This window comes from Puntigrus tetrazona, chromosome 3, assembly GCF_018831695.1.
Source record: "Puntigrus tetrazona isolate hp1 chromosome 3, ASM1883169v1, whole genome shotgun sequence".
Classification (NCBI taxonomy): domain Eukaryota; kingdom Metazoa; phylum Chordata; class Actinopteri; order Cypriniformes; family Cyprinidae; genus Puntigrus; species Puntigrus tetrazona.
Genome location: NC_056701.1, coordinates 29134804 through 29147678, shown reverse-complemented (window position 1 = coordinate 29147678; position 12875 = coordinate 29134804). Strand labels below are relative to the sequence as shown.

The 12875-nt window shown below is 41.8% G+C and overlaps 1 protein-coding gene across 4 annotated transcripts in view; it reads left to right on the top strand.

Moving 5' to 3' along the window:
* Nucleotides 1-12875, top strand: part of cyth1a (cytohesin 1a) — a 34654-nt gene that overhangs the window by 5926 nt on the left and 15853 nt on the right. Inside the window, exon 1 of one of the 4 annotated variants that reach the window (XM_043232918.1) lies at nucleotides 6112-6313. The exons of 2 other annotated variants lie outside the window; for them this stretch is intronic. In XM_043232918.1, coding sequence (XP_043088853.1) covers nucleotides 6286-6313 — 28 coding nt within the window. In that variant the 5' untranslated portion in view covers nucleotides 6112-6285. Of the gene's footprint in view, nucleotides 1-6111; nucleotides 6314-10953; nucleotides 11116-12875 lie in introns of those variants that run through there. One more of the 4 variants, XM_043232932.1, reaches the window with a different exon arrangement.

Genomic DNA, 12875 nt, shown 5'->3' with positions numbered 1-12875 from the left:
CATGCGGACCACAGTTATGATAACTTCTTCATTCTATATTGCTTTTGCTTTCCTTTGTAAACCTCAAAAGATTCTGCCCCCCATTTTTTTGATGATAAATCAAAGTGTGTGCTTATGAAGACTTGATCCACTCATGCCACTGTAGTGATGTAAACAAATCGTCTCTTTAATGTATCATTAAATACCAGCACTGGCACTTCCGCTTTTCTGCAACAGTAGTTACCTGGCAATGTTAGCCTTGAAGTTCTCTTTTCTACGTCTCAAAGCAGCTCAGGTGGAACTCACTTCACGATTGTGGGTTGTGTTGTAGTAACTCACCAGGAACGTGGAAATTAATTACACAGGGACACACGGCGGTAAAGAGAACCGCATTCTTCAAAAGGTGCAGATTTATTGCGTGCAGTAGGTATTTGGTCGGCAGACATTGGCCGTAGGTTATTTCCAGTTAGCATGTTCTCTAGGCTTTCAGATTGAGGAAGAGATTCTAGGATTTTGTCACTATGTTGAGTCTGTGTGTGGTTGTGGGATAGGAATTTCTGAACTTGTATAGTCCGGTTTGTATGTTGAACGGGTGTGATGTAAATGTACAGAGGACCGCACGGGACTTGTTCCCGTTGTGTTGGGAAATGGAGCATTGTTCGTAAATGTCGTCATCTGGTGGTGTTACAGTTCATGCGAGTTCATGTTGCTACTGAACTCGAAACTGAAACGAATGACGGCAGTGAGTTTCAACTAATGTGTGAATGCTGTCAGAGAATCTTGTATGACTCATCTAATGGCCGGATCACAATTTCATACACTTAGTCATTGCCGATGTAACTGTTTAAAATGAAGCGTCTCCTCTTTATCATGGCTTAACCGAACATACTAGTCCGTTTTATACCTTTACAACTGACAAGGCCCTCATTTCGCTTATCCTGTGAATGTTTCCTTCAGGACAACACGACAACCTCCAGCTAACTGACACAGCGAGTGTGAAATGAGTCCCATGATTGTGTTGCTTTAATTGCCCCTGATGATTATTAGGAGGTCGATATTGCTCTAATTAAATCCCTGTGTACTTCGGCTCAGAGCAGGTGCTTTGAAATTATAGCTGCTGTCCGCTTTGTGACATGGAAATGGGTTCCCCCGCGTTTTGGTTTTCGGTTAGAGACAGCTGGAGGCGGCTCTGAACTCTGGGAACAGATCAAGACAAGGGCTCATTACTCTGACTGCTGCAAAAACACAGAGGGTTGTGGAAGAGGTTCTAGCCGGCGCTAGCTATAGGCAGAACAGGCAGTTGTCTCGGGTTTTGAGGAGGGCGGTAACCGTAGCATGCGCCAATCCACCAGTCAAGACGTGCAGAAATACTAGCATCATTGTTTATTGGACATAGTTTAATTGTCAGTCATGTGCATATGTCAATCGTATTCATATCTTTGTGTAACGAACGCATCCTTCTGGTGCTGGAAAATATGTGACGTAAATGGCTAAATAGGCACGCTAAGATGTACAGCTGCTAATGCCGGTGTGTCATTTGTTTAAGAATGATGCATTCTCTGTCGATCAGTGTCATTTCTGAAGTGATCGTCCAGTGCTTTATTAGGACTTTAATGGCCATTGACGTGCCAAGATGCAAGGTGTATAATGCGGGGTGGTGAACTCCCAGAGAGCCGGAGCCCTGCAGAGTTCAGCTCCAACCCTAATTAAAACTCACCTCTCTGTAGCTTCCAAGTAACCCGTCAGACCTCGATTAGCTTGAACATGTGTGTTTGATTAAAGTTGAAGCAAAGCTCTGCAGGGCTGCGGCTCTCCAGGACCGACGTTCACCATCCCCTGGTATAGTGAACAGCATTGCAATCGGAGCTGAGTAGCAAAAAAGAAACAATGAAGCAGAGCGTTAGTTCTGGCGGGTCACGTCAGTCAGGCTCACATCAGATGATCCCCATCTACTTATAGAAATGCGACACCTATCTAAGCATCAATAGATAAGGTCCAGCTTTGGCGTTGCTCAAAGGCTAATTATCCTTCTCCATCCCCAACATCAGTCTTTCAATTTTTTTTTGAATCAGACTGATGTGTACTAAAATTATTACTTTACCAACATCTGCAATACATTCATTTGTTCTGCTCTGTTGACCCTGGAGAGTTTTTATCGCTGCTTTCCCTGCTCTCATCCGTGCTAGGAACGGAACCATACCTCCAATCCAAACTGTATGCTAATCGTGAAGCGTCTTCGAAGTCTTCGAACCTCCTAAGAAGTCTAGAACCAGTGCATGGTATTTTATTATAAGTTAAGAGCAAATGAAAATGAAACCATTTAAATGTATAACATAGCTCATTTTACATTCTGGCATTTATGTGCTGTTAACTTTCGATCTTTTTCACTTTCTTATCGCTATCCCAGTACTTTACAGTGAAACACATTTTATATTGAAATGGTCACCCCTCTCATCCTATCAAGCTTGTCAAGCATTTCCAATGACTGTATCTGTGTGTGCGTTTAGCCATTTTAAGTATAATAACCTAATCAAGTCTTTTACCACTCTTTGTGATGCTCCATGCCACGCTTAGCTCCTCATTTAGCCTCTGTTGCTGCTCGCAGCTGTATTTTTTGACTTTGAATTCAAGTCCAGCTTTTTAAAACACAGGCTTCTTTTAAATGTTGAAGTACGCTATACAAGTGCACATTCAACTTACTTCTTTGCCACAAGGGTATGATAAATATGCCCTCTTCTAGTAATTTGTTCATTCAAGTCACGAGCCTGCACGGTCCCTTTAGAGTCCAGTGATAAACAGTGCTTGAAGATGTGCCATGTTGGCCGTCTGCCCCAATGAACACTTTTGGGAGGAACTTAATCATCAATTATCATCTCAGCCTGACCTCTTGTGTCTTGATGAACATTTAATTGCAATGTTAAGAGGAGAAAAATGAGTAATCCCTTTCTTTGCTGCAGCTGTATAACAGAAGCAAACTCTTCTGGGAAGGTTTTCAGCTAGATGCTGGAACATCAACCTAAGAGCAACAAAAATAGAACCAAGTTTGATCTCATTAGCTCAGAAACAGAGGAAACTTTTTTCGACAGTAGATATGTAATATGTGTGTGTGGTCTATGTCCTAAAGTGGGACATCGTGTCTCATTGTGGGGTCCTTGCCAGAAAATGCCCACTGCTTTAATCTCTCTGTAAGGTCAGAAACTGAGAGGAACCAGCTGGAGAGCCAAATCCAGGACTTAGTGGATTACTGAGGCTCTTATGGCCACGAAATAATCTTAACTCCAATTGTTTTCTTATCAGTGTCGAACATGAGATGATATTCGCTGTATGCTAATGAAACATGGCTATAATGGCTTTTTTGTACCTCTGCCAAATATTGTCCTATGGGAACAAACAATACATCGATGGAAAGCGTATTTATTCAGCTTTCAGATATATTTAAGCTGTTTAGCGTACTATTTGTACACACATTCATAAGAGATCTTTAGGGCAAACGCCTCCTGAAAGCTTCTTTGAGGCTGGGTACGTGCTGTGCTGTAAGTTTCCAGGAAGAGCCAACAGAGGTCACTCAAGTGACATTTATCGGTGCATTTCATTGCAAGCAGATTGATCAGGCCTATGATCACATTGTCTTTGCAATGTCAAATGGGATTCATTGAAGTCAACACGAAAATTCCAACTATTTAACGTTTTAACATGAAAGAATGTTGGAAACCAAACAGCTGATCGGAGCAACCGACTCCTAAAGTATAGGAAAAAAGTTGCATTACCATGGGTACCGTCAGCTGTTTGGTGTTAAGGCCTGTTTATCTGAGTGCTTTCTAATGGCTGTCTGGTGGCTGGCACATGCGGGAGGTTGGATTCTGGACTTGATCTGGATTTGAGCGTTCATGACAAGGCCGGCCCTCGTTCCCACAGCCACATTCCAGCCTTCCCGACGCTGCCTTGAGAAACAATGCGAGGAAAAACAACATTCCACAAATAGCTACGTTTTTGTTCTGCTACGATAACAGGCCAACGATCACAGTTGCGAAGCCCGCGTCTGGTCGAGTTGAGGAATCCTGCAGATTTCAGAACACAGAGGCCTTTTGTTGCGTTTTTTAAATAGTTTCCTGGCATTCGCAGAAACCTTTAACCTTAAGAATGAACTCGACTATATATCGATAACTCGCGATCGTGTGGCTTATTGACGATACTCAACTAAGAGGTCCTTTGAGCTATGCAGTATTCACTTTAGATAAAATAAGCGAAAACGTCCTATTTCCTCAAGAAAATTGATAAAAATGGCATTTGCATTTTACACAATAGCAGTAGGCATGGAAATCTTTGGAAACAAATCATACGTCAATTTGATTTTTACATAACATTTACATAAATCAGATTTCCAGCCCACGTATCTAGACATCTAATTTGTATGTTGAATGGACTGCGTAATTCCTTATTACATAATAGTCTGAAAGTTTGCTTATCGTAAAACTGACCTGGCATCCGAAAACAACGAATTCTTGTCTCGTATAATGGACGCATGTAGGTCAGTTGACGCACTCGGAAGACATTCTTCACGTGCAGGACAGCACCGCTGGACAGAGGACGCATTGTTAGACCGGGACACAGCCGTGATATCTGTTCAACTAGACATGAATGCTCTCTAGCTTATCTATCTATCTATCTATCCACCTATCTATCTATCCATCATCTATCTATCCATCTATCTATCCATCTATCTATCCATCTAGTATATTACGTCCATGATAAGTACTCAAGCTAACTTCTTTCTTACAGACGAGTACTCACTAAAACACAAGCTTTTCCTGTCTTTTTTTTCAGATTCCGTTCCTGTAAACACTTAGGCTAAAGAGCTTGTTAGGTCTTTATAGTGGAACACAGCACTCCTCTCACCTCAACACGCACGAGTGTCTGTCCACAAAGACTTTAGATTTGATCTCAGACGGCTCTCTGCACCCCTCACAGCGGCTGTAAGCATGAAACTACGTCACACGTCCAATTATCCAAACCCACAGGTAACGCGACAGGTGTGGTGTGTTTATCCACAGCATCGAGTATTTCGGGACTTAAATCTCACTTAAAGCAACCGTATCCAATCTTCTAGTCTTGCAGCGCGCACCCTTCTTTAATTAGCATGGTGAATAAAGTTCATTTCGCCCTTTGTGGAATTACAGATTATGACAGTGCGGCCTTATGCAAGTCTACAAGTACACCTAGAGCGGATATAAAGAGAGATCATTCACCTTGTACACTTGTTTTAAGAGCCGATCAGGTGTTATCTGTCTTACGTTGCTCTCGGCTCGGGGCCACACACACACACACACACACACACACATTTCAGGGCTGTTCTCTGTCTGTGTTCGTCATTCAGTCTCCCTGCCCCCACACACACACACACACTCCTCACAGCCGGGGTGTGGAGGCGAAACTCAATACCGCGGGCTTGTCCCAAACCCTAGCAAGCTGCTCATCTAGACGGCATTTTAGACCACTGGGTGCAAGCTATCTCAAAAAGCATTTTCCCATTGAAGAACTTTTTAATCACGTGCATACGAATCGGCCATTAGTGTAATTGAATCAGTCACCAGGAGTTTATGAGGACTGCTGTTGGTCATTGGCCATATACCAACATATACCTTTCATTTTTGGGAGTGACGGTTAGGAGCAGATCTCCTAAATTATGATTTTTGGGTGTGCTAATACAGGAGTCAGTGACATAATAACTGTGGCAAATATTTGGTTTCTGTTAAAACAGATGTAAAGCAGAATAGAGGTGTATTCATATTAGACAGTTGTTAGAGTGAGAGTTTTAGCAGTTAAAGTACTAATTTATAGCTTAATTAACATAAAGCAACATTTTGATGATGCGATTATTTCTTACGTAGCATTCATTCATTTTAAATAATCAATTTAATCAAGTTTCACGTGCTTCAATTGTAATATGAGACGCTTTCACGCTCGGACTTTAGCGCGCTTTGGTGATCTTAACTAAATGGGCGAGTGAGTGAGTGAGTGATCCGGGATTTGAGACGCCGCCCCTCGTCGGAAGCGGCGCAGAATCGCTCCCTTGTCCTCTCGGTCTCGGTAGGCGCTCGGGATTGGCCGGTTACGGTTAAAGCCACGCCCCCCCGTTCACGGACGGACACCCTTCCTCGACCGCAATCCTTCCGCTTTCGACTGTTATGCAAAACACCCGATTCTGCTCGAAAGTTGACGGTAAAGTTGAGTTGCGGTCGTCAAACCAGATACTCGTTTTGCTTTCCGTCGGTTTATTTACGGTATCGACTGACGGCAGAGGACGCGATGGTGCTGAAATCCGAGGACGGCGTCGGTGAGTGACTGACGATCGGCAGCTGTTGCTTTTGCCAAAGTTGTCCTTCATAAAAACACGCGCTTTGAACGCTCTCGAGCTGCGTAGCTCTGTTCCGGGACACATTAAAAATTTAACTGTATGTTGTTTTTTTTCTATAACAATTTTACGTCCACGGTGTTTTTATTTTTATTTAGTTAGCTAACTTTGAACAAACAAATAAATAAATAAACAGCGTGGTATTATTTCGCGGCTTTTGTGCGCCACGTTTGACGAAATAAACACGCAAATAAACACGTTTAACTTCAGTTTACATGCGCGTGACCAAACACAAGCAGCACTTTGAGGGTAGTTCAAACCCGTTTCTAGTCTATCCTTGACAATGAGTGTAATAATGCTGTCATACTACGGCTAGGTTTCTGTAGACAACAATACTCCCTCTTGTGAACTGTCCATCATCTTTTCTTAGTTGAGTATGCTGTTGTGAATTATTCATTGTGAACGAAAGCCTCGCTGGTTTTGAAGAGGAATGAATGTGTTTTATTGTCCCACGATCCTCTTACTTGTTCTCTTGTGTTGTGCAAATGCCTCTGCTGATGGGCTTTCTGCTGCTTGTGCTTTATTACTTCAGGAAGTTCGTTTTCGCATGCGTGCTGCTGAACCTTATCCCAATTTCAGCTAATTCTGACCCTTATCGCTCCCTGCATATTTGTCTGTAGAGCTGAACGTCTTCAAGCAGGCCGCAACTTGTCCAGACTCCTCAAGTCTGAGGAAACGCTCAACCGTACGCGTGAAATATACGGTTTCCCGTCGAATTCCCTGCTTTTCAAGTTTCCCGAAGGTTTAACGGTATATCGTAATGTGCCGCGGTCGTGTGCGTTTGTAACACTTGTTGTCTGACGGCGAGGAATGCGGCTCAGCTGTCTGGGCTCGGGTGAAGGGGGTTGGGATGTTTTTTTAGGAGAACACTGAATGCCGATATCTCCATCTCGCACAGTTATCGATGTAGAAATATTCATCCCTTTGCAAGTGGCAGAAAACGTGTTAAACAGAATTTAGTTGGAAGCATTCGTATTTGTATAAACCTGCAAACGTGTTCAGTATCATAAGCTTTCAGAAAATGATGTTTGATCCCAAACCATGCAAGGTGTAATTACTAAATTATTACTAATACATAATTTGAGTTACTGCTATATTAGACCTAAATGTGAATGTAACTCCACCTCACGGCAGAACTCACGGTGTATTTCATCGTATATGTCCAGATTTTTCAGAATTCCTTCCGAAGATTGAACAACATTTGAAGAGTTTGTATACTTGTAATTACGTATTGCAACATGGCTGGGTGTTGAAAAGTGCATCTGGGTAGAGTTCTTTCCAATAGTAAGGGTGTGGGCCATTGAAACCGCCATTTGAGAAAGAGCCTCGACAGGAAATGTCACCTTAAACTGAACCCTGCAGGAAGAGGCCTTCATCTCACTGCCCGTTAAAACTTGGATCGTGGGAGATGCGGTGCTGATTAATATTATTAGTTGAGCTGCAGTGTCAAATGGGGCGGTATTGATTTTTAGTTTCCCAGCTCGGCTCTGCTCGGTTTCCTGTCTGTGCGCTGTTGATTATCTGTTCGACCGCTGTGGTCACGTGACTTCCTGTCACGTGCGCGTCAGGCGCTGCGTCAAGCAAGTGAAGGGCATAGGGTGTGTTGATTGTTTTGGTGTTGCGACCACATACAGGGCATAGATGTTTATGGTGGTACGTTTAGGCCACATGGACGGCAAGCATCTGCGATACGCTCTTGACTTCGGAATAAATCCAACCATTCATCCTTCGGTTTATAAAATCAAGTAAACGTTCAGTTCAGTGTTCCATGAAGATGTTTGCAAATGGTGATGTTTCCATGACATGTGTCGAACATCACGAGCTAGCATCGTTACCCCAAAATGAAAATTCTGTCATTAATTACTCGCACTTATATAGACCCTTGTTCGTCTTCGAACGCAAATGAAGATATTTGGGATGAAATCAGAGAGCTCTCTGACCCTCCGTAGACAGCAACACAACTCAAAGGATGAAAACATTGTGACCATGTGACATCAGTAGCTCAACTTTTCGATTTTGCGACGCTACGAGAAAACAAAAATAACATAATTGACTCAAAATGGTGGAAAACCTAACTCAAGGGAGAAAAATGGTTGAGTAAATCATGTTTTTTTTGCACAAAAAAGCATTCTTGTACCGTCGCAAAATGGAGATTAAGGTTTTACCAATGTAAAATTTCAGCAACCGGATCATTTCAGTCATGTCCTGTCTATGGAGGGTCAGATAGCTCTCTGATTTCATCAGAACTATTCAAATTTTTGTTATGAAGATGAACGAAGGTTTGGAACGACACAAGGGTAAGTAATTAATGACGGAATTTCAATTTTCTGAATTAACCCTTTATCATGCAATATTTATTATTTGGATAATTTGATAAGCACGGTTATTTTTACTGCAATTTCTCCCTTTTTCATACCCCAGTGCACCGTTTTATTCTACTCATGCCAAAAACAAAACCACATTTCCGTGGGTTTATTGGATGGTTATTACTGTGATGGCATTGAAATGTTGTTTGTGTCCTCTCTGGATGAGGAGCGGGCCGTGGCGGCGGAGAGTTGTGTTGACAAAGCTCTGCAATTTGGAGTGGATGGAAAATGACAAAATGTCGCCCGAGTTCATTCACGATATTGCGTGAATAACACAGTTGAACACAAGTGTACTTTGGCGAGAGAGGAAATGGCAACGCAGTTGGACACGTTTGCTTACCTTCTTATCGTGATTAAAACCAACATATGTTATTATGAATATGGGCACTACACTTATGAGCTCAATCACATCAATTTGAATAAAGTATTGTGTTTGCATGAGGTAAATTTCATTTACGAGGGTGCATGTATACATAGACTAGTCAATGACTTTGTTAAGGAAACCACAAGCTTCACATGTCAACTTTCAAAGTCTCCTGAGCTTTTGCCCCAGACTTTCGTTGTATATGCTTTACCTTTTACACGCAATATTTGCTGCATTACCAGTTTAACTGGCCTGTAAAGCCCAGACCTAAACCCACTGGTTCACTTTCACTGGATGTTACAATACAATCAAATACATTTTCATGTTTAGGCAAACAATCCTTTCCAAAGGCCTAAGGCCTTTTCATGAAAACAAAATTGGTCACACTTTATTTTAAGGTCCAGTTCTTGCAATTAATAACCCAATAACTATGACTTTTGCCTCAATAAACTGCTAAATAGCTGCTTATAGTTAATAAGGTAGTTAGGTATTAGGTTGGATTAGGGATGTAAAATTTGATTATGCAGAATAATCGTTAGCGTTTCCTATGGTAATTGTCACTATCAGGACCGCTGTCTCGCTCTGGGTCTACAGTCATATGTTTACTCATCAGATTTCTTCTGTACGCTTTCATTTGTTCACATAAACTGCAGGATGTTTACTCTGCAGAGCTTCAGGATGTTTGCTCAGCACAGCGGCCCCTCGCAGATCTGCACCTAAACCCTCCGCCGCCCCATGATTGTTTAGCTAGGCTAATGATAAAAATAAGTCCGTCTGCATTCCTCATGTACAGCTTGAAACAGTCTGTTATTGTTGTTCGTGTTATTTTTGGCTTGGTGTCTGCTGCTCTGATTCCCTGGCTTTCACTCGTTCGCGTGAGTCGTGCGATGCTGAATAAGAAATGTGTCATCTCTCTGGAGGCCTGCCCTCCACTGATTTACGACCCTCTCAGGACACACCGAAGCTGACGGATTCCAGGAAAACACATTTAAAGATGATCTCAGGGCTTAATTAGCTTTTATATCGATCGAGCTCTTATTAAACTTATCACTATCAACGAGCTACATGCAGTGGGCCCACTATTGTAAAGAGATAAAGGCAAAACTTTGACATTTTATGCATTACATTTGTACTTTTAGAAAATACATTTGAAGTTATACACTTACACAGCAGCTGTAATTATCATAACTTTACTGTACAAAACAAAAACTTGCATAGAACTGAAACCCACGACCTTTACATTGATAGTGCCGTGCTTTGTTTGAACCACGTCAGCTTTACATTTACACTACAAATGGTCTGTGTAAATGACGTGAACGTGACTCATTGGCCTGAGTGAAACCTATGAGATGTCCTCCCCTGCTTGCCCTCGTTGTATGAACACGGCAGCGTTGCAAAATATTCATAAGTATTCAAGAGACTTTAATATACATCTAAATCAAGCAAACTGTGTTTGGTCGGATCGTATGTCCTGAGAGTTTACGTTGGAATGTGCACCAGAGTATGAGGAAAAACAGAAAAAACTAAACTCGTTCTCTTTGTCCTTTGGCTGGCACTGATATAACTGATATAAGCCAAGTAACGGGATCCCTCCTGGTGACAGTGTTTCAGCTTGATGTAGAAAAAGACGGGGTGAACGTCTGCAGGAAAGACTAGAGAATGTCCACTAGATGGGGCTTCCTTGTTTGTGATGGCACGATGTCTGAGAGTGGAGGGAGGAAAGAGAGAGACAGAGTGTGGGATGAAGAGGAGAGGAGTGTCTACACATGGACTTCAGCAGAATGTGAAATGTGTCTTCCTGTTCCTCTCTCGGTTTGCTCTCTTGCTTGCCGTTGTGAACACTCGACTGCCGCTTCTTACCTGGAGATGCAGTCTGGGTTGAGTTCATCTGTGGCTGTGTTGCTAACTTAGAAAATGAAGAAGAAGAGAGAGTGAACAGAAGTGGACGGGTATCGGAACAACAGATCGATTTCACAAAAAAATTTCAGAACCAGGTCAGTTTGCTTTAATACTTAAATGGCTGTACTTTGTGGCTGGGTTTTTGGAAATGATGAGACTTCGCGATGTTTCACGTATGTCATGTTACATTTTCTTTGCTGCCGAACGAATGTAAGTGTGTGTAATACAATACTGTGTTACATATTGAGCGGTTTGATTGCTTTCAGAAGGATCATTTGTGGACTCGAGTAAACTCTCTGTGGTGATTAGTGTGTATTGAGCATGTGAGGTTACAGGCACATGGCTTCTCATCACAGTGATCCGTTCCTTTCCTGCTGTGTCTAGCAGTCACTGACCAACCATCAGCTTCATTTCATCCATCCATAAGAGTTATTGCATGTCTGTGAGGAGTTATATGAGCAACAAAACTTGTTCATGTTCCGATAAAGAATGTAAAGACAGAAAATAAGCTATACTGAGTTTTTGTGATATGCTGTCAAGCTGTATTTGATTCCAGGTGACATGGGAATGTTAATTATTGCAGATATGTTTTGTCAGGAGATTTTTGAAGCAGTCTACAGTTGGAGTTTCTCAGGTATAAAAGCACTACGAGGAAAGCCATTGTCTCATTTATCTAGAGGAGAGTTGCAGTGGTGGCTTTATGGAGTTAAGTGATCAATGATCTGCCCACTGCTTCTGTGTTCGTCTGCCAAGCAGTCCCACGCGGCCCTTGGAAATGCTGGACTCTGTATTTTTCAGCAGGTCAGAACCGGTCCCCGCTCCATTAAAGTCCAGTGCCTCAAACAATGATCCTATACATGCAGTGAATGTGTTTCTCAGTACTTCTCAGTCTTTTAGGGTCATGCTATCAGAGGTCAGGTATGTCCGAGTACCTTTGCAAGGACTATTCTATGTGTTATGCTTCGGATGTGAAACCAAAGAAATAAAAACAAGAGTAAACTGAAAATACTTGGATCGCTCAATTCCTGTGTTATTAACTTCCTGTATTTCGCAGTTTGGATTCAGTAGTACAATTTTGAAGAGACCTGGATTGAGAAAGTGGTAAAACTCAAGCAAATAAATCATATTTGCAAATAAACACATGATGAATAATTTCTATGAGTAAATGTTTACAGGCCTGCGAGACAGTGGCCCCTTTACAGAAACCAAGCAGAGAGAGATACTACACAGGGAAATATCTGCATTTGAGAAGTAAGGACATAATAGTGGATGAATGCAGAGACAATGCAAAAAGGGTAGTTCACCGAAAAAAATGGTCATTAATTATTCACCCTTGTGTTGTTCCAAACCTGTAAGACCTTCATTCATCTTCAGGACACAAGTTGAGATATTTTTGATGGACTCTGAGAGCCCTGCATAGACAGTAGCACAGCCACCACGGTCAAAGCCCAGAAAGCTAATAAGGACATTGTTAAAATAGTCATTATGTCATCAGCGTTTCAGTCTTAATTTTATAAAGCTTTCAGAATACTTGTTTGTGTGCAAAGAAAACAAAAAATAATGACTTTATGACATTGTGGTACTCCTGTGAATGCACATGGAAGACTGACTCGTAAGAGGAAAAAAGTCATTATTTTTATTTTCTTTGCAAACGAAAAGTATTCTCATATCTTCATATAACTACAGTTAAAACGCTAATGTCACATCGACTCTTTTAACTATGTCTTTATTACTATTTTGGGCCTTAAACATGGTAGTTGTGTTGCTGTCTATAGAGGGTCAAAAAGCTCTTGGATTTCATAAGAAATATCTTCCTAAGGTGAATGAAGGTCTTACAGGTTTTGGAATCATGTGA